The sequence below is a fragment of the Natator depressus genome, chromosome 2 (genome assembly GCF_965152275.1).
Source record: "Natator depressus isolate rNatDep1 chromosome 2, rNatDep2.hap1, whole genome shotgun sequence".
NCBI classification, from domain to species: Eukaryota; Metazoa; Chordata; order Testudines; family Cheloniidae; genus Natator; species Natator depressus.
In genome coordinates this window covers 29,105,574-29,131,986 of record NC_134235.1, presented here as the reverse complement: position 1 = coordinate 29,131,986, position 26,413 = coordinate 29,105,574, and the positions used below count along the sequence as shown (strand labels likewise).

General features: G+C 40.2%; 1 protein-coding gene across 1 annotated transcript in view; it reads right to left on the bottom strand.

Moving 5' to 3' along the window:
* The window catches only part of CSMD3 (CUB and Sushi multiple domains 3), a 1,169,988-nt gene that overhangs the window by 403,774 nt on the left and 739,801 nt on the right, over window positions 1–26,413 (bottom strand). Inside the window, exon 23 of the mRNA XM_074943928.1 lies at window positions 8,894–9,063. Within this exon, the coding sequence (XP_074800029.1) occupies window positions 8,894–9,063 (170 nt within the window). The remainder of the gene's footprint in view (window positions 1–8,893; window positions 9,064–26,413) is intronic.

Sequence of the window (26,413 nt, the reverse complement as noted above, 5' to 3'; positions counted from 1 at the left end):
CATTTGCAAGTAAAGAACAGACAAACTGGAGGAGTTAACTTGCCACTCAATGCATAAGTCTACACCTATTGCTTAAACTCATTCATGCCCATGCCCTTTGCTGATCCTGGAGCACACCACACTTGCACAGTCCTGATGTGATAGAAATGTTCAAAACTATGAAGCAGCAGTGTTACACAGAGGGTCGTAAGTTGTTAACCTATTGACTCAGTCTTCATTCAGTTGTTCCTCCAAATTTTCACATTGTGGACCACTTCTTCTACCAGAGATACTTTCATAGACACATTTCCTCCCAATCACTCAATACCACATGCTCCCTGCAACATCTGGAGTCACTGGACACACTCAAAAATTGACAATATTAAGACAACAAGCTCATATATGCACTGGGCTCACTCATTTTGTACCTAAACTACTAATTACCTTTTGCAGGGTCTGCAGCCCCCTGTAGGTCTGATCTCTTCAGGGCACTCTGAGGTTTGCTTTCACTAGAGCTGGTCAGAAAAAAACTCAGATGGAACCATTTGCTATCAGAAAATGCAGTTGTCAAAATCAAAACACTATGCAAGTGTGCTGAATTCACTAAAATTTTGTTTCAGAGGAAAAAAGGTGGATTTTATTTTTTGCAAACTCAAAATCCTCCATGAAACAGAATATGCGATCTTTTGCACTTGCTGCACCTTGCATTTTCAATTTTAGTTCCATCTGTGAATCTGCTTTCAGTTGAAATTATGCATGACAAAGAACCATTGTCCTAGTTAATTACAGGGGCATGGTTACGTTGAATGATACATTATTAATTATTAACTTTTTATTTGTATTGAAATAAACTAAAAATGAAAAGCCCTTGTTTCAGAACAGAACTTTTAATATAATTACACTTTTTTCAAACTACAGGAGCAAAGGCAACTATGTTCAGCTTATCAATACTTTCCTGTTGAAATGTGAATGCATTACTTAATGCCATAAAGCCTCTTGAGTTTAAAAGGAAAGGAGTAAGGGGAAACTGTATGAGTCATAACTTGGTAACTGAATGTGTCTGTTTTTCTGTGTCTTCCACCCCAATAGTTTACTCTCACATTTAGAATTCTGCAATCACTATGGTGCACAAACTCAGTCCCCACTGCAGTTCTAAAGAAGGGAACATCTGTTTGATAGTCACTAAAGACTAATATTAAATTGAATGGCACACAGTAACTATGGACATCTACTCTCATCCATATGCCACCATGGAACCTCCTTTAGCATTAAATCAAGACAGCACCAATAGCAGAATATACTTGTATGAATCAATGCTGAGGAAGTTATGTATTTATTACATTTCTAACAAAAAAACCCACACAATACCATTAGTCAGAACTGCTATATCAAACAAAGCAAAGAGAGAGAAAATTACATACTAAAAGAAACAAATGGAAAGCAAGCTATATGTTCTGAAATCCACATTCTGCACCCTGATAGACCAATTCAGAAACAATAGGTGTCAGCTCCTCCCTTCTCAACCTGGCATCAGAAGTAGTAATGATTTATTAGTGTCAAACAGACTGCTCCTTTACACTGTGGTGTCTCTGCTCCAGTTTTTTCTCTGCTTCACAGGAAAGGGTTTCAACACTGGGTGTTTTTGCTCGGATTTATTTTTCTTTGCAGCTTGAAAACTCTGAAAAACTAAAACTAAATGCCTGGAACACAGGCTTGCCTTTCAACCTACTCTTGTAGGGTTGTTTTGAACTAGTTGTATCAAAGCAGCCTCTAATCCTAAGAAGGACACAGCCAAGTGCTTGGATTCATCAAGGGCCTCCTTATCTGGTCATGAAAAAATCGGCCTGGCATGCTAGACTGATTTCCAAGGCTGAAAAACAGACCGAACACATTTGTCACTTCAGAAAGCACTCAGAATCAGGAATAGGGATCACAGACCCCAGGAGGAAAGAGACAGAAGTTGAGGAGAGATTACAATTCCTAAAGACTGTTTCTTAGGGCTTGTCTACACTAGGAAATTAACCAGAACAGCTATTAAAAATGGCTATTATGGAATAACTCCCAATGTGGCCAATTTTAAAGTGCTACTGCACTTTAAATTCATGCCCTACCTTAATCCAAAATAACTTTTAAATATAGAAAAGCCACTACTTAGATGCTGCCACCATTTTCCTTTTCCACTGAGGACAATGGAAGTCCAATCTACACTGAATTCTGGTGGTCACTTTAAAGTTGGCTGTTTTTGGAACTCAGCTTGTCTACACTTGAACTTTAGTTCAGATTTAAGTATGGTGTGAATTTAAAGGGCAATAGCTATTTTGAAATAAGAGTGTCCACAAGGGAAGCTGTTCTGGTTAATTTTCCCATTTACACAAGCCTTCGGATTCAGCTGTGCTCAGTCTCTGTATCAGTAGTCATAGTAGGGTTTTTTTTTTAACTTTGACACAAAAGCAGCCACAGAAGACACATTAGAGCAATGGACGAGTGGGAAAAGCATTACCATACTATTTTACCCACTATTTATTATTAATATAGCCAACTCATTGACTTTACTTGTGGTTCTCTACAAAAAATTTTCAAGAGATGAAATAACTGAACTCAGCCAAATTTATTAGCTAAAGACAAAACAGTACAATACAAAAAACAATTCTTATCTCAAAGCATGTTCACTTTAATCAGAAGATGTGCTTCAAAGACACACCCCTAAATCCACTGATGTTTATATCAAGTTTGTTTACAAGTTAAAAACACTTATTTTGTCACCTAAAATCCAACCCACTAATTTCTCAACTTGTTTTTCTGCTCTTTTCCTTATCTCTGTTTGAATACCACATTCCAAACCAGCTGGACATAGAGGTACATCCCAACCTGTGATAGAACTGTGATAGAACTTGACTCTGACAGGCTTCCTGTTTTCTAATGTCAAAACTGATTTCAGCCTGAAAAGTGTTGTGGGATGCTTGACATGGGTGAACAGAATTGTAGGAAGAGCATAATATATTCACTTAACATAACTGCCCAACACACACACACACACACACACACACAGAGGATATTATATTAATACCATTCACATAATATCTATTAATGTAGCGTGTACTATGCCTAACATATATGTATTGGCTAATATCACTCAATCCGTTTTACTGGAGAGGATGGCAATATCTTCTTATTTGTGGTGTCACTGAGACCAGAACTGAAGAGAGCAGCAAAACATTTAAGGAAGAAGACAGAGTAAATCTTGATGAATTCCCTATGTTCCAAGTTTCTCATACCAGTTAATGTGGCTAAAAGTGCGAACTTCCTGAAAAATGATTCATTTAGAGAAACATTTTCTAAGGTATCTCTCTTCCAGGGAATCCACTGATATGACAGACAGATTTCTCACCAGCCCCCCCCCCAATCTCCTCAACCCCCCCCCCCCCCAAAAAAAAAGAAGCTGTTTAACTGTTCAATGTGGGTGAGGTAATATATCTTTTATAGGACTATTTTCTGTTGGTGAAGGAGATAAGTATTCCAGTTTACACAGATCTCTTCTTCAGGTCTAGGAAAGGTGGTCAGAGGGTCAGGGCTAAATACCAGCTGGAACAGATTGTTTAGTATAAGCAGTTAACATACTGTAAGAGACCATTAAAGCTGAAGTGGTCAGTTAACACCTCCATAGTCAGAGTCTATTCGCTCATTTTAACACAACACAGAGCTCTCCTGGAGTGAACTGTAATGTTACAAGAATCTAACTCACAACAGAGAAGTACTTCCCATTATCTTCAGGCTTGTCTACACATACCGTGCTGTATCGGTGCAGCTATGCTACTGTGGTGCTTAGTGAAGATGCTACCTATGCTGACAGAAGGGTTTCTCCCATTAGCATAGGCACTCCCAACTCCCTGAGTGAGGGTTCAGGTCTGCATAACTACATCACTCGGGGATGTGGATTTTCCACACCCCTGAGCAACATAGTTATACTGACATAAGTCTGCAGTGGAGACCAAGCCTACAAAAAATGTTACCTTGTTGTGTCCTAGTCACAAGGACTCTCAAAGAAGAAACCTCACAAGACTTAACACCTGGCACAGGAATTGTTTGGGGATAGCCAGAAATAGCCACCCTCTAGTGTAAGCTATTTATTATCAGCTTTTTTTGCACTCAGAACTCTGATCTACAGGCAGCAGTCAAAGAGGCTCTCTCAACACCCTCAGAAGACAACTTGAGGACACAGCTTTTTGAAATATTCTCTTCACTAACACAAAGGTGTTTTTTGTGTTTGTTTTTACAGCAAGATAAATAACACACTATAATTATCTCTCTGTAAAATCCTAAATGGATTGTAAAAAACCTTTGTAGTAGTCAACATCAGTACTATACCCCCTCTCTCTTGTTGACCTCACTAACTTAATTGCTAAATAAAACTACAGTACCTTGGGTCCATATTTTTTTAGGTTTTTTTACAGTGGGATAGGTAACACACATTAGTTATCCTTTGATTAAAAACACACACTCTTTTTTGTTAGTGAAGGCATCAGAGTGCCTTCTTCACAAATGTCAGAAAGGATACAGCCTAGAATTAGATGAGTTTAGTTGCTTCGAACTGTCTACCATGTATGGCACATGTTGGCTTTTTCTTAATGCTAACCACTATGCTTGCGATGCACTTCCAATTCCGGTCTGTCAAGTCACTATCTCCACACCTAAATCCACCCACAAAACTCAATACTTACATAAGGCTCACAGGAAGCAATTCACAGGAATTTTTCAGAGGAAGTAAACCAAACCAAACCAAACCAAAGCTTTAATCTGAACCATTAAGGTTTCCTCATGTCTTAGACGATTAATGATCTTGGTGTTGTAACTCATGTTACTCCTTACCCCAATCCATGCATATTGTTGGTCTTCTCACTCATCATTTCCAGTTAAATTCCTGGAAGTTAATCAGAGTTTTGCTACTGACTTTCATCAAGTCATGGACTCTGCCCTTCATGTCTTCTGTTAAACTGTATAAACTTTGGGACTGGGACTATTTCTTTAATTTATTTAATTTTTAAAAAAAATTACTCCTGAATGAGTACATCCACATGGATGTTAAATGTCCTCTAATTTATGTGCATTAACTTCACACCTTTAGTTGATTTGTGTTAATTTTCATGAGTATCCTCATGCTGACAGATCTTCAGGTGCTTTTGAAAATCCCACCAATTATGTGACATTGTTGTTGTAAGAAAGCAATAATGAAGTCAAATAAATAATATAAACTGAGTTAATCCAATGTAAAAAAAACCCTATTGATGATGGATTTTCAAGCTCCTGGTGAAGTAACAGAATTGCTATAGTAAAAGACCCAAATGTTCTTCATATAAGAGGAAGTATGCATGTATGAACCATCAAATTCTTGGTTTGATTAGTTAATTTTGAGATGACAAGGTTGTCCTTTTTTGGACATAGCTTTTCCAGGAATCACTTGGTAATTTGTTTATGTATGACAATGACTTATGCTTAAGACTCCACCTTCAACAAAGTTGAACCAGACTGAAAGTATGTAAAATCAATAAGGTTTTGAGGGGATTATTTAATGAGCCGGGGAAAACCTGACAGGCATCATGGAACACACAGGTCAGACAAAAACACCTGTGCATTTTTATCACAGTTCAGTCATTTTATTCCTAAGATCCTTCAGACCTCTTGGATGTATATTACCTAGGTGTGGTCAATCATTGCTTTTTAAATGTATCAGTTTGCTCCAGAAGCTCTTCTTATGAAACCTTAAGCTCTAAGAACACCTCATCTTTTTTCTAGAAAATAGTAGGTAAGTATTTTCTTTTAGGAAATAAGAGAACTCTACTTTAACAAGAGAAACCTAGAATTAACAGCTACTGCCTAACATCAAATTGCTTTTTCCCCCACATCATCTCAGAGATTATGAAATGCAGTCCGTCTGTGGACTGGGTCATTTGGGGAGAAATTATAATTCCACTCCGAGTCCCCACCCCCCAATCCATCCCTTCCCCCAAGGCCCCACCCTTGCCCCACCTCCACCCCCGCCCCTCCCCCAAGCATGCCTTGCCCTTGCTCTGCCTCTTCCCACCCCCGTTCCACCCCCTCCCTACACCTCCCACCCACCCCGAACAGCTGATCGACAGGGCCCACCGAGTACTTAATTGGAGGGGCCCACCAAACAGCTGATTGGTGGGTGGCTGGTGGGTGCTGAGCACCCACTAGTTTTTGTACATGGCTGTTCCAGCCCTGGAGCACCCATGGAGTTGGTGCCTACGCCACTGGGTATCATCCTTCCTCAAGATCCCTCTGTTATGTTGTAACTCTGCCCTGCCCCCAATTCAGGTAAGCACCTAAACTTTGATCATAATTGATGATGGTACTGTGGCTGTCTGTCAAATAGTTTAGGAGGAATTATAGCTTATTACTGTAATTCAAAGGTGGTGACTTGATATGCAAGAATCCATTTACCAGCTGACACTTTTATTTATTTATTATTCATCCCCATTTAAGTCAGAGAAAAATTCTGTGAGTGATATTTATAGCTATTCTTCAGTGCTTTTTCTTCTTCCTTTGCACTACCCTTGAAAATGAAGATACAAGCATATTCATTAAATGTAAAAATAATTAAATAAGTAAAAACATTCCAAGCTAATATTTTCTAAAGGAACATAAAAGGAAAGCTGGTGAACATTGAAATCTGTGTTTTTGTCATGGCAACTCAATCATAAATCTTCTCTGAACTGCCTGTGCGCAGATAAAAATGGCATGGCTAAAGCAGGGAGAAGAGTTGCATTGCTTCCTAGTTAAATGTCAAAGTAATTCAATACAGTAGAACTTCAGAGTTACAAACACCAGAGTTCTGAATTGACCAGTCAACCACACACCTCAGTTGGAACTGGAAGTGCACAATCAGGCAACAGCAGAAGGAAAAAAAAAAAAGCAAATATAGTACAATGTGTTAAATGTAAACTACTAAAAAATTAAAGGGAAAGTACCATTTTTCTTCCACATACACCTCTACCCCGATATAATGCGGTCCGATATAACGCGAATTCGGATATAATGCGGTAAAGCAGCACTCCGGGGAGCAGGGCTGCTTTACCTTGCTATATCCGAATTCGTGTTACCACAAGCGGTTCTGCTGCGCCCCTCCCCTTACTTGCTGCAGCCACCCCAACCCCAGCTCACCTCTGCTCCACCTCCTCCCCTGAGCGTGCCACTGCCACTCCGCTTCTCCCCCCTCCCTTCCAGGCTTCCTGCACCAAACAGCTGATTGGCACGGCAAGCCTGGAAGGGAGGGAGGGAGGGAGGAGGCAGAAGTGGAGCGGCAGCAGCACGCTCAGGGGAGGAAGCGGAGGTGAGCTGTGGCGGGGAGCGATTCCTCTCCCTACCCCGATATAATGTGGTCTCACCTATAAGACGGTAAGATTTTTTGGACTGCATTATATCGGGGTAGAAGTGTAGTAAAGTTTCAAAGCTGTATTAAGGCAATGTTCAGTTGTAAACTTCTGAAAGAACCACCATAACATTTTGTTCAGAGTTACAAACATTTCAGAGTTACGAACAACCTCCATTCCGAGCTTCTACTGTAGAATGTTTTCATTTTTACTTATAGATAACAGATTTGGATAGTTCAATTTTATTTATGGTCATGAGGAATTCCAACCATAATTTTCTATATAAAAAAACTATAAAGAAAAACTGGTATATTTACTTCTATCAGTGGTGTGGGGATAGTGATCTATATGTAGGCCAGAACCTCTAAATCTCATCTCTAACGAATCATTATTTTCTCTAACTCAATTCACCACTTGTAAAATACCGTAATTGGTAAAACTGACTACTTACATACCTCACATGGATGTTGCAAGGATTAGTTTTATTTAATGTTTTTTTTTAAATTGAAGATAAATGGTAAGCATTAACTCTCTTATCAATTAGTAAAGTAACAGGATAATTAAAGGAAACAGTCAATTACTTTGTAAACAGCAAAGCAAAAAATAGGGAATGTAATTTCTGCATTTTTGGGTAGTCCTTTGAAGTAGTTCATTTCTGTTAATTTGATGGAGTTAACATTTGTTTTTTAGTTTTGTTTTTCGTTTTGCTTTTCCATAAAGCCTGGGACTATTTGTTGTTTTGTTTGTTTCTGCCTATTTGCCTATTAGAAATGGTTTAACAGTGTTTAACCTGGAATGTAAATCTCTAAGCAATGTATTCAGGTAGAAATGTAAATATTTTGTTAGTCTATTAATAAAAAAGTACCTAACAAACATTTTAAAAAACTGTAGTTGTTAGGGTGATAGCTCTACATCAAATTAATAATGTTAGTATTTGAGATCAATTTTTAAAAGTGCTGGGAGCCCAACTGGAACTGATGGTGCTCAACATTTTGCGGAAGTTGCTTCATACCATGCAATTCCAGACCCCTCATAAGTGCATTCCTTGTGTGCCAGTCAAGAACCATATAAAATTAAGCCTCTCAATCTAATTGGACAGAGGAAAAAATATTACTTCCTAGACAAGAACAAAACTTTTGAAAATGTTGATGCAAAAACATGAGTCACAGGAGACATGCAACCCTGTTAAAAGATTAGTATGTAACATACATAGTAAACTTACATACAAATATAAGACTGCAGAGTATGCTTGGTCTTAAAATGTTTTTATGGCTATAAAAAATGGATATATGGTTAGAGAATGGACATGTAAAGGAATGGGAGACTGTAGACAAGATAAAAGGTTGCCTTGTTCTTGACTTATTACATGTGGAATTGTTTTAGATAGAAGATATTTTACTCTAATGGCAATTATTAATATAAACTCACATAAAATTGTAATACTACAAACAGATGAACAGCACAATGGCATGAAAGCATGATGTGTTTAGAAATAACATAGACACATTACAAAAGTGACAACCTACCTTAAGAACATCTCCTTGTGTTAAGTGAAATGTTCTGGCTGAAATATTGATTCCCTTCCCTGCTTGTACCTGAATGCTATAAATGCATTCATGGTTGTTTCCATAGTTGAGTGGGTAATTGGGGGACAGCAAAATTCCTTCATTATTTGTTGCAGAGGCTCCACATTCAGCTGCAGGTAAAACAGAATGTTGAGGTATAGCTTAATAGAGGACATAAATATTTCAAATAATGGTATGGGAATGTTAATGCAATCTACAAAACATTAACATTTGTTGTTATCTAGAGTCTGGTTATAAAATAAATTAATGACAGTGAATTATTAGAATTTCTTCACCTGAAGATTCCACAAATATTCATAAATGTATAAAATACTTTAATAAACTATTATAAATAATATACAATAATTTTGAAATATGATAATTATAAAGATAATAATGGAAAATATTTGAACAAGCCTCTATTTTTGTTTGGGTTTTTTTAGTTCCATCTTTGTTATTTTTTTCAAAAATTATTGAAGACAAAAATTAAATGAAAATAATGATACTTTGGAAGTCACATGGAAGATCTGCATACAAAAACATACCAAAATATCTCTAATATTAATTTAATAAAAATAACCACAATAGGTGGATGGTATAAATTATGGAGTAAAATAAAAAGTTATAAGTTCAAAATTTACCAACCTAATAAAATAGGAGTAATCTAAATAATAAAAGAGTAAAAAGAAAATTCCCAGACAAGACCTCCATTAAGAGGGATTAAAGTTGAAAATACATAATAGGAATTTAGGAAAAAATACATTACAATTATGATGTACTTATTCCAAAACCAAACATTATTAAACCAGGCAATTAACAGTTAAGGTTAAAAACAAAATAGATCAAAATATCCAAAAATCAAATTTGTGGAAATCTATACTTAAGGCACCAAATAACCTTAACTCTGACTTGTAGTGATATCATCTAGTAGTCATATGATTATGATTAAGACATTTTAGAATTTGTGGTCCCAGAACAGATTTAAATGATAGCAAAAGAACATTAGGTTCCCCCTTGCCCCCCACTTCACCTTGCGTCACTTTAGGACAAAGTTAAGGTTATTTGGGTGTCCTAACTGTGCAATTCCATATCTTAAGTTTGGATTTATTTTAAATTTAACCTGAACTTTGAATTTCCTAGGTTTATAATGCTTGTTTCTGGGATAGTTACATCCTCCATGTAATGTATTTGACCCTAAACCATTGGTATGCACGCTAAGCTTTAACTCCATTTTACCATAGTTTTCCTTTGGTTTTAATGTTCGGAAATTTTCTTGGTTTGTTGTTTTACATACCAAAATAATTATACCATGCTATACTGGTAACAATTTTAATACATATATGCTATCAACCTTAAAAGTTTTTTTCATTATTTTTAACTTTTAAAGTCAGATGTACACTTTGCCTGGAGCAGCGGAAAGTAGCAAGTGCATAGTGGCCAGATATGCTGTGTGAAAATCATTAGAGCAGCCAAAGCACCCAGAGAGCATGACCTGACTTCCTCCTCTCTTCTGTCCTCCAAATTCCTCTCCACTAACTCCCTTTTCCCCAATTCATCCTCCTTGCTGCACCCTACATTCCCTGTGGGTGTGCACACAAACACACCAGTTCCTCCCACATTCCCCTCTATAGACATATGCATATACATTAGTGAAATCTCTAGTGTCCCCCTCCCTCCTGACCTTATTGTTGAGTACAGCTGGTGTAATGGGTAGTTTTGAAAAGAAAATTACGGATTAGTGGTCATCTTTGCAATTATTTTTCACAACTGAAAATACTCCTTCAGTAGATGCTGATGCAGAAAGTTGTCTTCTTCTGAATGAAGAACTGCCCTCTTTCAAAATGGCTACCATTTCCCATTGTTCTCAATGGGACTGAGGCTGGCTAAGATGCCCCCTTTCAAAATGACCACTGCCTCCCATTTTTCCCTTATGGAAGCTAATAGACCCCTGTGTTTCCAGAAGATGGAGAGGAGCAGGTGAATGTAGACTATGGCCATTTTGCTTATTGAGAACAATGGGAGATAGGTGTCATTTTGAAAGGAGGCAATTCTTCATTCAGTTTTCTCTAGAACAGTATTCTTCAACCTCTATTGAAGAAGAAACTTTCATTTATGATGAATAACAACAAAAAAGCTATCATTAATCTTTTTTTAAAACCCCTTCAAAGTAGATTAAGATGAGGTTTCAGTGAGTTTAAACCATAAGAGTAGTTTGAAGAGTCTACTTTTCTGTTATTAAGATCATTAGGGACAAAACAAAGTCTAACATGTGATGCTAAATATCTTTCAGGACCTTCATTTTTACTTATTTTAACTAATTAACAGCTTAACCTGTAAATTCTCAGAAAATGCATTAATTAACCAGAGTAACTGTAATTTTGAAGAGATGCTGTATTTTTCATACATAACATGGAACTATGACCCACAATTTAACTGCAAAATCCTAATAAAGATAATATGATTTATTACAATGATCATCCTGCCACTTTAAGATGGGGGAGGGAGTGTTTGGATTGCTGGCCGAGTGAAGGGAACAGCACTTTATGGCTGTGGGGTGGGGAGATGAAAACTGCTGCAAAAAGGGGCAGCGTGGTCGCTGACTTATCTCCTGGGAATGCAGGCTTTAAAAGGGGCAGCTCAGGGCTTAAAGCCTTCCTTTTGGGCTCTGTTAATGCATGGCATTATGAGCGGTAGGTGCCTTACACCCTGAGCCCTTGAAAGGAAAAGGGTGGGGGTGCCTAAACTGATTGGGTCACGCCTTGAGCTCTCAGTAGGTTATAGGCAGGGTGCCCTAGATTTTTGCAGGTAACAGGGTCTCTGGCCTTCAGCCCCATGAGTTTGGGGCTGCCAGGGCTCAGGGCTTTCTAAAAAATACATTTATTTTAAGATAAAAGCACTAAAGAGAAAACATACTAAAAACAATAAAAGCCCTACACACATCCTAATAGCTTACCAGGGATAACCTTTCACAGATTCAACAGGGGATCTGGCTAATGTAGTTCTTCCAAACCTTACCTAAGTATTACTTCCCCCCCAGCGGCTGCCCTATAGAAGGTTCTGGTTTTAAAAAAGCAACAACAACAACAAAAATGCTCGATCTAAGTCAGTTTAAACTCAGACTATGTATCCAAAAGTCCTTTCTTTGTTTCTTGTGCTCTGGAGAATCCAGTACGAACAAGTATATGGCAAGCCTCTCAAGGTGGTAGTACCTCTTTTAAGATGTTACAGCCTTAGTGAATTTACTTAGTCACCCATCACTATTCTCAGTTCCTGGAAGGCTGTGGTACCCCATAAAATCCATGGCCCATAGGGATACCTAAACTTAATATGGTAAGATCTCCCAGAGATATTGCAAGAAATTGCCATATCTGTCACAAAATTATTATAGGTTGTGCAGATAAGATTTGAAGACCAGCATATGAAAATTGCCTTGGCCAGGTGAGGATTATCATTATTTTGCCTACTTATATTAATGGAATTGGAGAAACACGTAGAAAAGACGCAAGAACCCTGGAATCAAGAATGCATCTGAAATGGACCCTGACTCTGACCCCTTCTGGAGCAGAAGTGATAGCACTTCCCATTCTTCCTGGTGGCAAGACCTCACTTGCTGAATATCAATCAAATTATGTAATCTGTTATGGACCAACCCATCGTTATCAACAAACTTTCCATAGAAGCAATCTGGTAGAACATTTTGAATTCCTGGAAGATGAATCACCTTCAGGGTGACTATGTGTCATATGCAAAAGTTCTGGAGGTGTGCCACTTCCTGACACTGGGGAGTAGATCTTGCTTTGCTCTGCTTGTTCAAGTAAAATACAGCAGTAGTTTTGTCCATCATGACCTGTATGGTAAGCCCCTTTGTGACTAGTAGAAAGACTGTGAAAGCATTGTAAATGGCTCAGCTCCAGGATGTTTATGTGAAGGGTTGATTCTTGTGGGGTCTACAAGTCTTGCTATAGCAAGTTGTCCAAAAGTGTTCCCTAGCCAAGCATAGATGGATTCATCATCAGAGCTTTCATTGGCAGAGGGAGGAAGAATGTAACCCTTTGCAGGTTTTTGTTGGGTCCATCCACCACTTTAATGTCAACAGAACTCGAGGTGGAGCATGAACCAACAGGTCCAGATGATGATTGTTTGATGGATGTAGACTTCAACAACTCTTGCATACAGTGAAGGTAAAGTCTGGCATGCTGAGCCAGGATGCCATATGTCCCAGTAGTCTGAGACATGTTCTCACAGTTGTTCTTGGCTAAGCCAGAAGATTGGTGCACAGGACAAGCACAGCATGATTTTTTGGGGGGAGGAGGCTGGGAGAGAAAAGAGGGAAGACACATCATTGCTATCATGGAGTCCAGAATGACCCTAATGAACTCCATTTGGGTGTGTGTGTGTGTGCTGGGATCAGTACTGACATGTCTTTTCTTATTTTCAGAGCTAATTAGGAAAATAGCATCTGAATATGGCGGATGAAGTCTGTTACTTGTTGATGAGTTTCTCCCCAAATCAGCCAGTTGTCTAGCATGAGACCACTTGGACTCCCATTTTCCTCAGGTAAAACGCCACTACCAGAAGTCATACCATGATCTCTGGGAGGTATCAACAGGCCAAATGGTAGTACTATGTGCAAGCAATGACAACCACCCACTAGGAACATTAGATACCTTCTACGGGCTGTGTAGATCACAGCGTGGAAATAGGAATCCTGGAGACTGAGAACAGTGTACCAATCATTCAGGTCTGTGGATAGGATAGTAGAAGCAAGTGACACCATCCCAAACTTGAGGTTTCTAATGAAGGTGTTTAGTAATCTTGGGTCAAGACTATCCTCCTCTGCTTTTTGGGAATGAGGAAGTAAAGGGAATAAGCCCCTTGATGAGATTTCTTCTACTGCTCTAAAAAATGAAGAGATTGCACCACAAGATGTTGGACACTCTCATGAGACGGGTCCCTGGATAGGAAGGGAGAAGGTGGTTGAGAATGGGAAAGAGACTGGAACTGGATGCTATATCCCACCTCTTCAATTTCCAGAACTTGCTGATTTGTGATGATGTTGTTTCAGAACCACAGAAATGCTATAAATTGGTGGTGGGCAACCTGCGGCGTGCAGGCCACACACAGCTCATTAGTGTAATCTGCTGGTGGGCTGCCAGACAGTTTCACCATTCCTGGCCAGTGGGAGCTGCGGGAAGCAGTGGGAAGCACATCCCTGCAGCCCGCGCTGCTTCCCACAGCTCCCATTGGCCAGGAATGGCGAACCGCGGCCACTGGGAGCTGCGGGTGGCCGTGCAAATGTAAACAAACTTTCCCACAGCCCACAATTAGATTACTTTGATGGGCCATGTGTGGCCCGTGGGCCACAAGTTGCCCACCACTGGTATTAATGGTTCCAAAAAGGAGGGTATGGGAACATCTGAAGCTCTCAAGTGAGCAGTCAAATCCACTGCCTAGCACCTGAAGGAGGCAAGTGAATTGACACACCAGTGAAAGTACAAGACTTTCTCCTGGGAAATTGATGTTGCTTCCTTTGTAGATCCACCTCATTGTTTTTGTTTAACTGATTTTCATAAAGAAACCATTAAAAGTACAAAAATTCAAGTGACTTACACCTTGTATATGTTTCCAAATACCTCATGCCTCACAGGACCACCAACAGAATTACATAATCACACAATTTTACAGCTTGTCAAAGCTGTAAGACAGACAATACACAACCAAACAATACTATATAGACATAATATGTTAGGGAAGAGGTAATGGTAATAAAATTAACTACATACATGAATAGGGAGAGGAGGGAAGAAGAGGACGGGGAGGGAAAATGAAGTGACATCAGGAGTAATGAAGGTTTGCCATTCTTTGGACCATCTCAACATTTTTTTATCCAAATGTATCTAGAAATAGGGTCCAACTTTCTTCAAATTCACATAATTGCTCTCTATAGTGATCAGCTATTATTTCTTTGGCTACTAACTCAGACAGGTCCATGTGTCACTGTTCTATCCTGAACATAAGCCTACTTTTCCATTTTAGTAAAATCGTGTGCTTGGTAATCATCTGAGTCATTAAGAACCAAAGATTTTGTGGTGGTTTTAAACACAATTTAGCAGGTAAATAATCTATGACATAATTTTTATCTGAGATTTGACTGCTGAAGCTGAGCACCATTTTAGCTCGTGTCCAGTTTTTTTCTACAGCTGCCAGACTGTTGGTCAGTCCCATAGCATATGCATGTAGGTTCCTCTTTCTTTGTTATAGCACCAACAAATAGAGAATAAGACTTTTCTCTTGAGCAACCTCTGTGGTGTCCAATGCATTTTGAATAAAATATTTTGTTATATGATGCATAGCCTGAGATCCACAGAAGATTTTTTAACATTACATAATATGCTCTGCTATTGTGATTTTTTTAAGGGCTATGATAAATCCTCTACCATCCTTTCACAAAGACCTCCAGATTAATGGAGATCCTCTTCATTAACAATGTGTACAAAGAGGACATTGGCCTGGGCAATTTATGAAGCATTTCTAAGGTCCCCAGTAATCCCTAACCCATCTAGGTAGGAACTATGCTGAAATGGCTCAATCTTTCCAAGTACCAGTATATGAAACAAATTAACACAGGAGATGGCCTGAAGACCTTAGTTCTACTTAGATAATACAAGAGCACTCTTTTTATATTTAAATAATGTAAGCTAGAATCCGCTTTACTTGTATGAGGTTTAGGAAAAAACACAAGCAAATGTATACTCTGATTAATATGGAAATCTGAAACTACCTTCAGAAGAAACTGAGAATGTGGTCTAAGAACTACTTTGTCTTTATAGAACGTAGTGGGGGGAGTGTTTGCCATCAGTGTATGCAACTCACTAATTTTTCTAGTGGAAGTTATTGTTATTATAAATGCTGTTTTTATAGAAAGATGAAAGAGGGAACAATTCCATAATGGCTCAGATGGACATTCATGTCTTGAGTTCATACTAAATTCAAATTCCATGCAGTGACTGGGTCACGAATAATGCCCTATGAGCATGCTTGGCCACGTTTTGCCCCTCTTAATAAGGGATAATGTTAATTTCCTCTGATCTTCTGGTAATTTTTTAGTAAAGATAGACATCTTCTCCCATAATTGAAACTGATATCTAGTCATAATTGCTTGGTAGCTAGCTCTGTGAATGTTTCAGGATGCAGACAAAACCAATTTTCTGTCTAAGGAATCTATTTTTCTCTCCATATCCGTGGGGGTGGAAGGTTGAAAACCTGATCTAGACTTTTGCAGTGTTGCTGCTATAACCAAAGTGTTTGGCTGAGGGTGTACAAGAAAATCCCTCCTGTGGGATTTGATATAATTTGTTCATCTTTTTAGAGATTGACTGACACAAACATGGTTTCGACCAAAGGGATTTTGCCAGTTGCCACAACCCTTCTAATATAAGCAAGGAGACTTTAGCCTTGGCAGTAGATGCCACAATATCAAAAACTGGATGTGAAGGCTCCTACAAAGCTACAGAGCTACTGATGATAATTTTAAAGTTGATGCCATCCTGTCAACCAATTCATGAAATTGAATTGCATCCTCAGCAGAAGATGATGCTGTCACTATCCTGATGTTGTCATCAAGAGATGAGTCACTCTGTGTCTCTGTGACATCATGTTGGAAGTTATCCTATGCATTGTTCCCTCTAAGCTGTGGCATGTGCTTGTGTGCACAGATCTTAAACCCCGCTGTCATAAATATAAAGGGAAGGGTAAACCCCTTTAAAATCCCTCCTGGCCAGAGGAAATCTCCTCTCACCTGTAAAGGGTTAAGAAGCTAAAGGTAACCTCGCTGGCACCTGACCAAAATGACCAATGAGGAGACAAGATACTTTCAAAAGCTGGGAGGAGGGAGAGAAACAAAGGGTCTGTGTGTCTGTCTATATTCTGTCTTTGCCGGGGATAGACCAGGAATGGAGTCTTAGAACTTTTAGTAAGTAATCTAGCTAGGTACGTGTTAGATTATGATTTCTTTAAATGGCTGAGAAAAGAATTGTGCTGAATAGAATAACTATTTCTGTCTGTGTATCTTTTTTGTAACTTAAGGTTTTGCCTAGAGGGGTTCTCTATGTTTTGAATCTAATTACCCTGTAAGGTATCTACCATCCTGATTTTACAGGGGGGATTTCTTATTTCTAATTACTTCTATTTTTATTAAAAGTCTTCTTGTAAGAAAACTGAATGCTTTTCATTGTTCTCAGATCCAAGGGTTTGGGTCTGTGGTCACCTATGCAAATTGGTGAGGCTTTTTATCCAACATTTCCCTGGAAAGGGGGGGTGCAAGTGTTGGGAGGATTGTTCATTGTTCTTAAGATCCAAGGGTCTGGGTCTGTAGTCACCTAGGCAAATTGGTGAGGCTTTTTACCAAACCTTGTCCAGAAAGGGGGGGTGCAAGGTTTTGGGAAGTATTTTGGGGGGAAAGACGTGTCCAAACAGCTCTTCCCCAGTAACCAGTATGTGTTTGGTGGTGGTAGCGGCCAATCCAAGGACAAAGGGTGGAATATTTTGTACCTTGGGGAAGTTTTGACCTAAGCTGGTAAAGATAAGCTTAGGAGGTTTTTCATGCAGGTCCCCACATCTGTACCCTAGAGTTCAGAGTGGGGGAGGAACCTTGACACCCGTGCACATGGCAAAACACGTGCGCATTCCGGCTTTGGCTTTTTTTTTTTGCTTTGGCAGCGGCACAGAAGACATTTTTTGCGCACACGGCCTGTTAAAAATTAGAGGGAACATTGATACTGTGGAGGTCCCTCCTGGTAATCCTCTTCTGAGAATGCCCCTGTTTGAAAGGGTGGGGGAGGTGGAATTCTTGTAACTCTCGGATCTGTATCCCTTGGGTCCATACCTCTCAGATCCATAGATTGGGTAGGATGTTGCTCCAGCATTAGACATTTCAACCTTCTAGTCTGGCAAGAGTAGACAGAAGGAGTAAGGAGGCACTGTCCAGGCCCACCAAATTCCCCAATTTGGTATCTGCATAATCACAGGATCCAGTTCAACCTCCAATTGTAAATTCAATCCTGGATCTGATATAGAAGCCATTGGTGAGATTTACAATGTAGGGACCCCAAACCCAAAAGGGGTCCCAAAAATGAAGGACACGTCTTTCCTGCTGACACTATAGGGGTCTGAGGTGGTGGTGGTAACAACTCTGGAGACCTCTCTCTCTCTCTCTCTCTCACTGCACGTCTCACTTTGGTCTTTTGTCCAGCAAGAAATATGATCTGATCAGATCTGAAGAAGGGCAAGGATCCAGATGAATTTGAGCTGTAACCTCTGTTACATGTAGCTGGCTTTGCCCAAATGGATCCGAAGGTCTCACCGTTGAATCCATACTCTAGGATCCATCTTGAGATCCTGAGTATTTAAATTTTGGATCCATGATTTGTAAGTGATATGAGGAGCCACTGGATATATGCTTTTGTTTGTCCTTTCTTTTCCTCAGCACTGAGGTAGATGCTCCCAACATATTTTGCATATCCTGAGGATGCTTGTCCGGATACAGGACTGATTAAGAATGTACTGGGGCTAAAGTCAGACCCTGGGATCTGGGCATGGGGACAAAAGTTGATTTGTAACTAGAGCCTGGCGCTGGAGCTGAAGCTCTTGTCTCAGATCTAAAAGGCTTTTTGGATCTGGACATAGTCAGAGGCTATTCTGGTCTCCTATTCTTACTATCAGATTCCTTAGAGCTACCAGATCCCAAAGGTTTGTTGATAAGTAATTGAGGGCTCTGCAGTATATTTTGTCTCTCCTTCTTGCTTCTTCACAAGGAGTGAAGGTGGAGCTCATCTGACGGTGTGCTGGTGAATGATTGTCACCCAAGCATTGTAGGCACTGGCTGTGCATATGAGAAGATCAGAAGCCTGCTGGACAGGACACACATTTTTTGAAGCTGTGCTTCTTCACAGTGGCTTCTGCCATGACAGTAAGAAATTCTTAACTAAAAAAATCTGCTATAGTATTTATATTAACTACTGTAACCTAACTACTAACTATAAGTACCTTTTTTTAAAAAAATACTAAGGCACATAGCTACTACGATTCTAATGGATTTAAGGAGGTTCACACCTTCTAATGCTGCAGCAGTTGGAAGGAACTGAGAGGGCAGTGGCACTAGCACTCTTCTTATAGCCACACCCCCTGAGTGTGCTTGAGAGCTGTGTATGAGAGGGGGCAAGATGCTCCCAATGGGCACTGCTGCTACAAAATTCCACCAGGCTGTTGCACCCAGTCAGTGCATTGCAAAAGCGGGAATATGCATAGGACAATCGAAAAAGAATCTGTCTTAGATCTTGAGCTATTAAATCAAAGGGCCTTGGAAATTGCAAGCTTGGAGCAGATTTCTGTCTCTTCTTCCTATGAGTCTGATGCAGTTTTTCCTTCTCTCACTCAAGGCTTTCCGACAGGTAGATGATTGGTCTTTTATACAAGGGGTTTCAGACCCTATTAGTAGTAGTAGTTGGAGCAATCTTTGGAGAAGAGTAATTAGAAAAGTCTGCCCACGCAAGCCAGGATCAGAAGCGGGGCACATAGCCCTCTCTATGAAGAACATTTTCAGATGAAACTCTCTCTCTGCTCTTTTTGAGAATGATCTGTACATAGACATTGCTCAAGGACCTTACTACCTCACAAGACAGGCAGTTCTTGAAATCTGGGGATTTATGTTCTGTCATGACAACCAAAATGGCGCCAACAGTACCTCCAAGGTAAACAAATGTATGTTGGTTTCAATATGTCGCACAGGGATGTGGACCCTGAACCACACAGATATACTGACTGAACTTCCAGTATAGACAGTGGTATATTGATAGGAGGCATTCTCCCATTGACAGAGCTACTGTCTCTAGGGGAGGTGGAGTACCTACACTGATGGGAGAAGCTCTCTCATTGGCATAGGTAGCGGCTTCACTAAGCGCTACAGTGACATGGCTGGCTGTATTTTAAAGAAGCCTTATTGAGGGCGCAGGAACAAAGCATCCTGAAGTGCAGAAAGAATAGCAAATATGGCAGGCAACCAGCTTGGCTTAACAGTGAAATCTTCAGTGAGCTTAAACTCAAAAAGGAAGCTTACAAAAAGTGGAAATTTGGACAGATGATGAGAGAGGAATATAAAAATATTACTAGAGCATGCAGCGGTGTAATCAGGAAGACCAAGGCACAACTGGAGTTGCAGCTAGCAAAGGATGTAAAGGGTAACAAGGGTTTCTACAAGTATATTAGCAACAAGAAGAAGGTCAGGGAAAGTGTGGGACCCTTACTGAATGAGGAAGGCAACATAGTGACAGATCATGTGGAAAAAGCTGAAGTACTCAATGCTTTTTTCGCCTTGGTCTTCACAGACAAGGTCAGCTCCCAGACTGTTGCACTGGGCAACACAGTAGGGGGAGGAGGTGAGCAGCCCTCAGTGGTGAAAGAACAGGTTAAGGACTATTTAGAAAAGCTGGACGTGCACAAGTCCATGGGTCCAGATCTAATGCATCTAAGGGTGCTGAGGGAGTTGGCTGATGTGATTGCAGAGCCATTGGCCATTCTCTTTGAAAATTTGTGGTGATCTAGGGAGGTCCCGGACGACTGGAAAAAGGCAAATATAGTGCCCATATTTTAAAAAAGGGACGAAAGAGAACCCAGGGAATTACAGACCGGTCAGCCTCATTTCAGTGCCAAGCAAAATCATGGAGCAGGTCCTCAAGGAATCCATTCTGAAGCACTTGAAGGAGAGAAAGGTGATCAGGAACAGTAAACATGGATTCACCAAGGGCAAGTCTTCCCTGACCAACCTGATTGCCTTCTATGATGAGATAATTGGCTCTGTGGATATGAGGAAAGTGGTGGATGTGATATATCTTGACTTTAGCAAAGCTTCTGATACCCTCTCCCACAGTATTCTTGCCAGCAAGTTAAAAAAGTATGGATTGGATGAATGGACTATAAGGTTGATAGAAAGCTGGCTAGTTTGTCAGGCTCAACAGGGAGTGTTCAATGGCTCGATATCTAGTTGGCAGCCGGTATCAAGTGGAGTGCCCCAGGGGTCAGTCCTGGGGCCGGTTTTGTTCAACATCTTTATCAGTGAACTGGATGATGGGATTGATTGCACTCTCAGCAAGTTTGTAGAGGACACTAAGATGGGGAGAGAGATAGATACGCTGGAGGGTAGGGTTGGGTCCAGAGTGACCTAGACAAATTGGAGGATTGGACCAAAAGAAATCTGATGAGGTTCAACAAGGACAAGTGCAGAGTGCACTTAGGAAGGAAGAATCCCATGGACTGCTACAGGCTGGGGACCGACTGGCTAAGCAGCAGTTCTGCAGAAAAGGACCTGGGGATTACAGTGGATGAGAAACTAGATATGAGTCAGCACTGTGCCCTCGTTGCCAAGAAAGCCAATGGCATATTGGGTTGTGTTAGTAGGAGCATTGCCAGCAGATCGAGGGAAGTGATTATTCCCCTCTATTTGGCACTGGTGAGACCACACCTAGAGTATTGCATGCAGTTTTGCTCCCCCCACTACAGAAGGGATCTGGACAAATTGGAGAGAGTCCAGCAGAGGGCAACTAAAATGATTAGAGGGCTGGGGCACATGACTAATGAGGAGAGGCTGAGGGAACTGGGGTTATTTAGTGTGCAGAAGAGAAGAGTGAGGGGGGATTTGATAGCAGCCTTCAACTACCTGAAGGGGTGTTCCAAAGAGGATGGAGCTAGGCTGTTCTCTGTGGTAGCAGATAACAGAACAAGGAGCAATGGTCTCAAGTTGCAGTGGGGGAGGTCTAGTTTGGATATTAGGAAAATCTTTTTCACTAGGAGGGTGGTGAAGCACTGGAATGGGTTGCCTATGGAGGTGGTGGAATCTCCATCCTTAGAGGTTTTTAAGTCCCAGCTTGACAAAGCCCTGGCTGGGATGATTTAGTTGGGGTTGGTCCTGCTTTGAGCAGGGGATTGGACTCAATGACCTCCTGAGGTCTCTTCCAACCCTAATGTTCTATGATTCTATGACAGAGCTGCACCACTGAAGCCCTGTAAGTATAGACAAGCCCTAATGTAACTAAGTACCTAACTATTCATTTATAGAATTTGCATATAAAAGAAGGGCACACAGTGTACAAAGAAGCAGTCACTGCAAATCCCAACTCACAGCCACAGCTGGCAAGAAAGAACTCAGTCATGGTTGGGGATGGCCCTGCTGGTGCCTTTTTATGCCCTGGATTGGAGGCATGAGGACACTCAGTGTGTGGGCACTACCTCTGTGGACACTGTTGGCCACAAGAAAGTTATTCTTCACTCTGACTCCGAAACACTGTGGAGGGATTCTGGTTAAAACGCATCTCTGAAATAGTTTCAGCTTAAAATACACTAAAAGACTCCTGATACCATTAGCATCCAATCATGCAGATATGAACACAAAAAATCAATAACCTATTAAACCATAAAACTAAACTGGGATGGATTTCCATAGTGACAGGGTCAGGCCAGATGGCTACAGGAGAGTGATAGAAGGTAGATACATTAGCCCTAGATTAAGCAGGTCCCTTTTCCCTAAGCAAGATAATGGGCTGTTCCAGGACAATCAGGAATTTGCTGGAACCAATTATGGCAGGCTAATTAGGACACCTGGAACCAATTAAGTTACTAGAATCAATTAGGACAGGCAGGCTAATCAGGGCACCTGGTTTAAAAAGAACCTCACTTCAGTTAGTGAGGTGCATGCAAGGAGCTGGGAGCAAGAGGCGCGCAAAGAGCTGAGAGTGAGCAGGCATACTGCTGGAGGACTGAGGAATACAAGAGTTATCAGGCATCAGGAGGAAGGTCCTGTGGTCAGGATAAAGAAGGTGCAGGGAGGAGGCCCTGGGGAAGTAGCCCAGGGAGTTGTAGCTGTCACACACTCTTACAGGAAACACTGTAGACAGCTGCAATCCACAGGGCCCTGGGCTGGAACCCAGAGTAGAGTGCAGGCCTGGGTTCCCCCAATCCGCCCAACTCCCTATTTTGATACAAGAGGAGTTGACCTGGACTGTAGGTCCCACCAGAGGGGAAGATCCCTGGCCTATCCCCTGACCCACTAGGTGGGTCAGCAGAGACTGCGGGGATTGTTCTCCTCCTTTTACACATGCTGGCCAGTGATGAGGTTAGCTGAGTGAACAGCAGGTTTGAGCCACTGGCAAAAGTGGCCAAACTGAAGGCTTCCGTGAACCTCTGAGGTGAGCAAATCCACCAAGAAGTGCAGGACCCACCAAGGCAGAGGAGGAACTTTGTCACAACGTGTACACAGATGCTGAGAGAATAATTATATTATGACACTGAGTGAAATAGAATTCACAAGCTTGAAACCAGTATAGATGCAAATTAAGAGTTTGGGAAAGGGACTGGAAGGAGATAGGGACACAAAGAGAGGGCTAAGAATGGAAGGGAAAAAAAGAGGGAGACAGAAACTGAAGGGGAAATAGATAAAGAGAGGAAGAAAAAGAAAGACAAATAGAAGGGGGAGAAAATAAAATGGTCAATGTAGGGATAAATGAGGAGCAACAGAGGGACAGTGAGGGAAGACTATGTTAGAAAGAAGAGTCAAGATTTAAAAATGTGCCCAAGCATTTTTGGATGGCTTTGATGTCTCATTCTATCAAGTTACCTTGCTTAGATTTTATATTCTATGGGCAAAATTCTGGCTCCACTACAGTCAATGGCAAACATTCCTTTAACATATAGTGGCCAGGAATTCACCGTATTTTATTATTATTCTAGAAACGACAGCTTGAAGAAACATAAGTTCATAAGTGAGAAAGTGACAAATGAGATTAATAGTAAGAAACATCTTGCGATCCTTACTCCAAACCCTGGTTCTATATATAATGGGGAGATATGGGTAAGCAAAATAAATTGTTCTTCAGGATCCTGCCAAAAATTAAAAGGTCAGCTAAAGATTTGTTTTTAATTCCCAGAAAGAAATATTGAAAGGGAAATATTGGTTTCATTGGCTACTTGATCTTGTAACAAATAATAGTTAGGTTTCTTTGGTCATGTATATATTCAAAATTTTATGTAGCTCTTCATAGAAAAGATGAGTTTAAACAATAGTCTGTTTTTTATTTCAATGTTGTAATCCCCTTAAAACACCACTGTCACTGCAACTGAGAAATGTAATGCATTTTGTTTGGGTTATTCAATCATTTGCAAACAAATCTGAAATAAATAGGATTTTGTCACATTAAGAATATTAAAAGGACTGTGTGTGATTTCTCATTATTCAGATGACAAAAAGCTTACCACAGATAATTATGGAATGGGAAAGTATGATGCTCAATTATGAACTGAAATTTGACCCTCTTTTTTCTTCAAAGAGGATCCCCCAGGGTCTGAGTCATGGAGAAGATAAGATCTGTAAATGGCAATTTCATATTCTGTGATGATGATCATATCCCCTGCTCAGAAAAGGAAACCGTACAGCAAAAGCTTGATTGGAAAGCAAATGATGCATTCCTAAAAAGATTTTGTCTTTGGGCAACAGAGGTAATAGACTTCAAGTCAACAGCTACCTGAATAAGAGAATCTAAATTTAGTGGACAGCAAATTGATTCCCCAAAGCTTTTAATCTTGTTCTCCTCCCTCTCACCCCCCTCATTCACATGAACTTATGAGAGAGACAGGAAAATAAGACAACAAATACTGAAGGGACTGAATTATGACTGAAGTATACTTTAGTAGGTATAATCTGAATTATGAGCCCAGCAGCAATTCTCCAGTTGTTTTAGAGCTCTTTGCAGAATGAATTTAAGCTGCAGCTTACAGGAGGGTCCTATTCTGTTGAAGAAATTTAAACAGGAGCGTTGCTCCATTTGTTGCAGATCTACATTTGATGTTGGACGCTCACCTTACCTTAACAAGGAAGATAACCAAGATGACATTTCCTGCTTTTATTTTGTGCTGATCAAAATGACTGGATTTCCTTTTATAAGGAGGAGAAAATAAATCACCCTATTGAATCAACTCTGATAATTTCTTGGATCTCAGATGACAAAAATGGAAAAGACAAAACAAATGGAATCTGACTAACATATTAAAAGCACACTGCACTTGGTCATAGTCATTGCTGTATCTATGAATTATGGCACCATGATTTCTGTAAGAGCTCAACCACTCTGTGTGTGAGAACATCACATCCTTCGATAAGTTTTGTTGTAAGAGAAAGGATTTGCACTAGCATCACTGTATTAAATTTCGCTTTCCATAAGTTTTGAACAAAAGTTGCAAGGCAGCAGTGCTACAGCACCATTCATATACTTTGTGAAGTGCTTTGGGATGAAAGGCATCAGAGTCAGATGGGGGTGGTATTGTGCTTAAAATCAGCAAGTAATCCCACAGCAGTCAAATGTTTTTGCTAAAATGATCAGCAAGAAAATAGATAGCAATATTAATTTAAAGTATTATTATACTTGAGAACTAATAACCCCTACCTCACATAAATAGGCTAGGGCCCAACACAAGTACAAACAAAATACTAACCTGCAGATGCTCATTCCAAAGCTGAAAGTACATCTATATGAAACACTCCTCTCAGTGGCATGTAGAATGCATACACTACATGCCCCCCACCATGGGTATAAATAGCAATGTAGATGGTAAGGCACTGTTTAGGCAGTAAAGAAACCACTGAACTTCTGAAAAGCACCAGCAGCTCCCTGCTGTAGGAGTCTTTCTCTGCAGCAAGGAAAGGCTCTTGTAGCTCTCTAAAGCAGGGAAAAACTCCAGCAATGGGGAGACAGCAGGGAGAGGCTCCAGCAGACAGGAGCTGCTGATCCTTTGCTTGCTGGCTCCCCCTTAGCATAGCCTTTCACTGACACATGTTGCTACACTCTTCAGAGTAGACTCAGCCTGCTGTTCGCTGTGCCACATAGTTAAACATACCCGGCATGTTGCTGCAAGAGGTATGCTAAGCAGATGTAGCCTGAGTGAGAGGGAAGCATTATGAAAAATAAAATTCAGTGTTGAGAAATGCAAGGTAATGTGCATTGTAAGGAATAATATTAAGGAATCACAATACACATAGATTGGTTTTAAATTAACTGTATTTACCCAAGAAAAGACCCTAGATATCAATTTGGGGAGCTCTCTATGCTCAATGCAGAGCAGTGGTCTAAAAAAGTGCACAAAATATTAAGATGAATAAGAAATGAGATGGAAGATAATGCTGATTATGTTTTAACACCGCTATGTAAGCTGATGGGATGCCCTCACTTGCAAAACTATATTCAGTTCTGGTCTCCCTGTCTCATAACAGAAATAGTGTACAAAGAAGGGATTCAGAGATGGCAACAGAAATATTCAGAGGTATAGAAAAACTTCCAGATAAGAAGATATTCATATCAGGAGTATTTAGTTCAAAGAGGAATAGTAGAGGCATACACAAGTGAATAGTAAAGAGAAGTTAAATTGATAATTCCTATCTCCCAT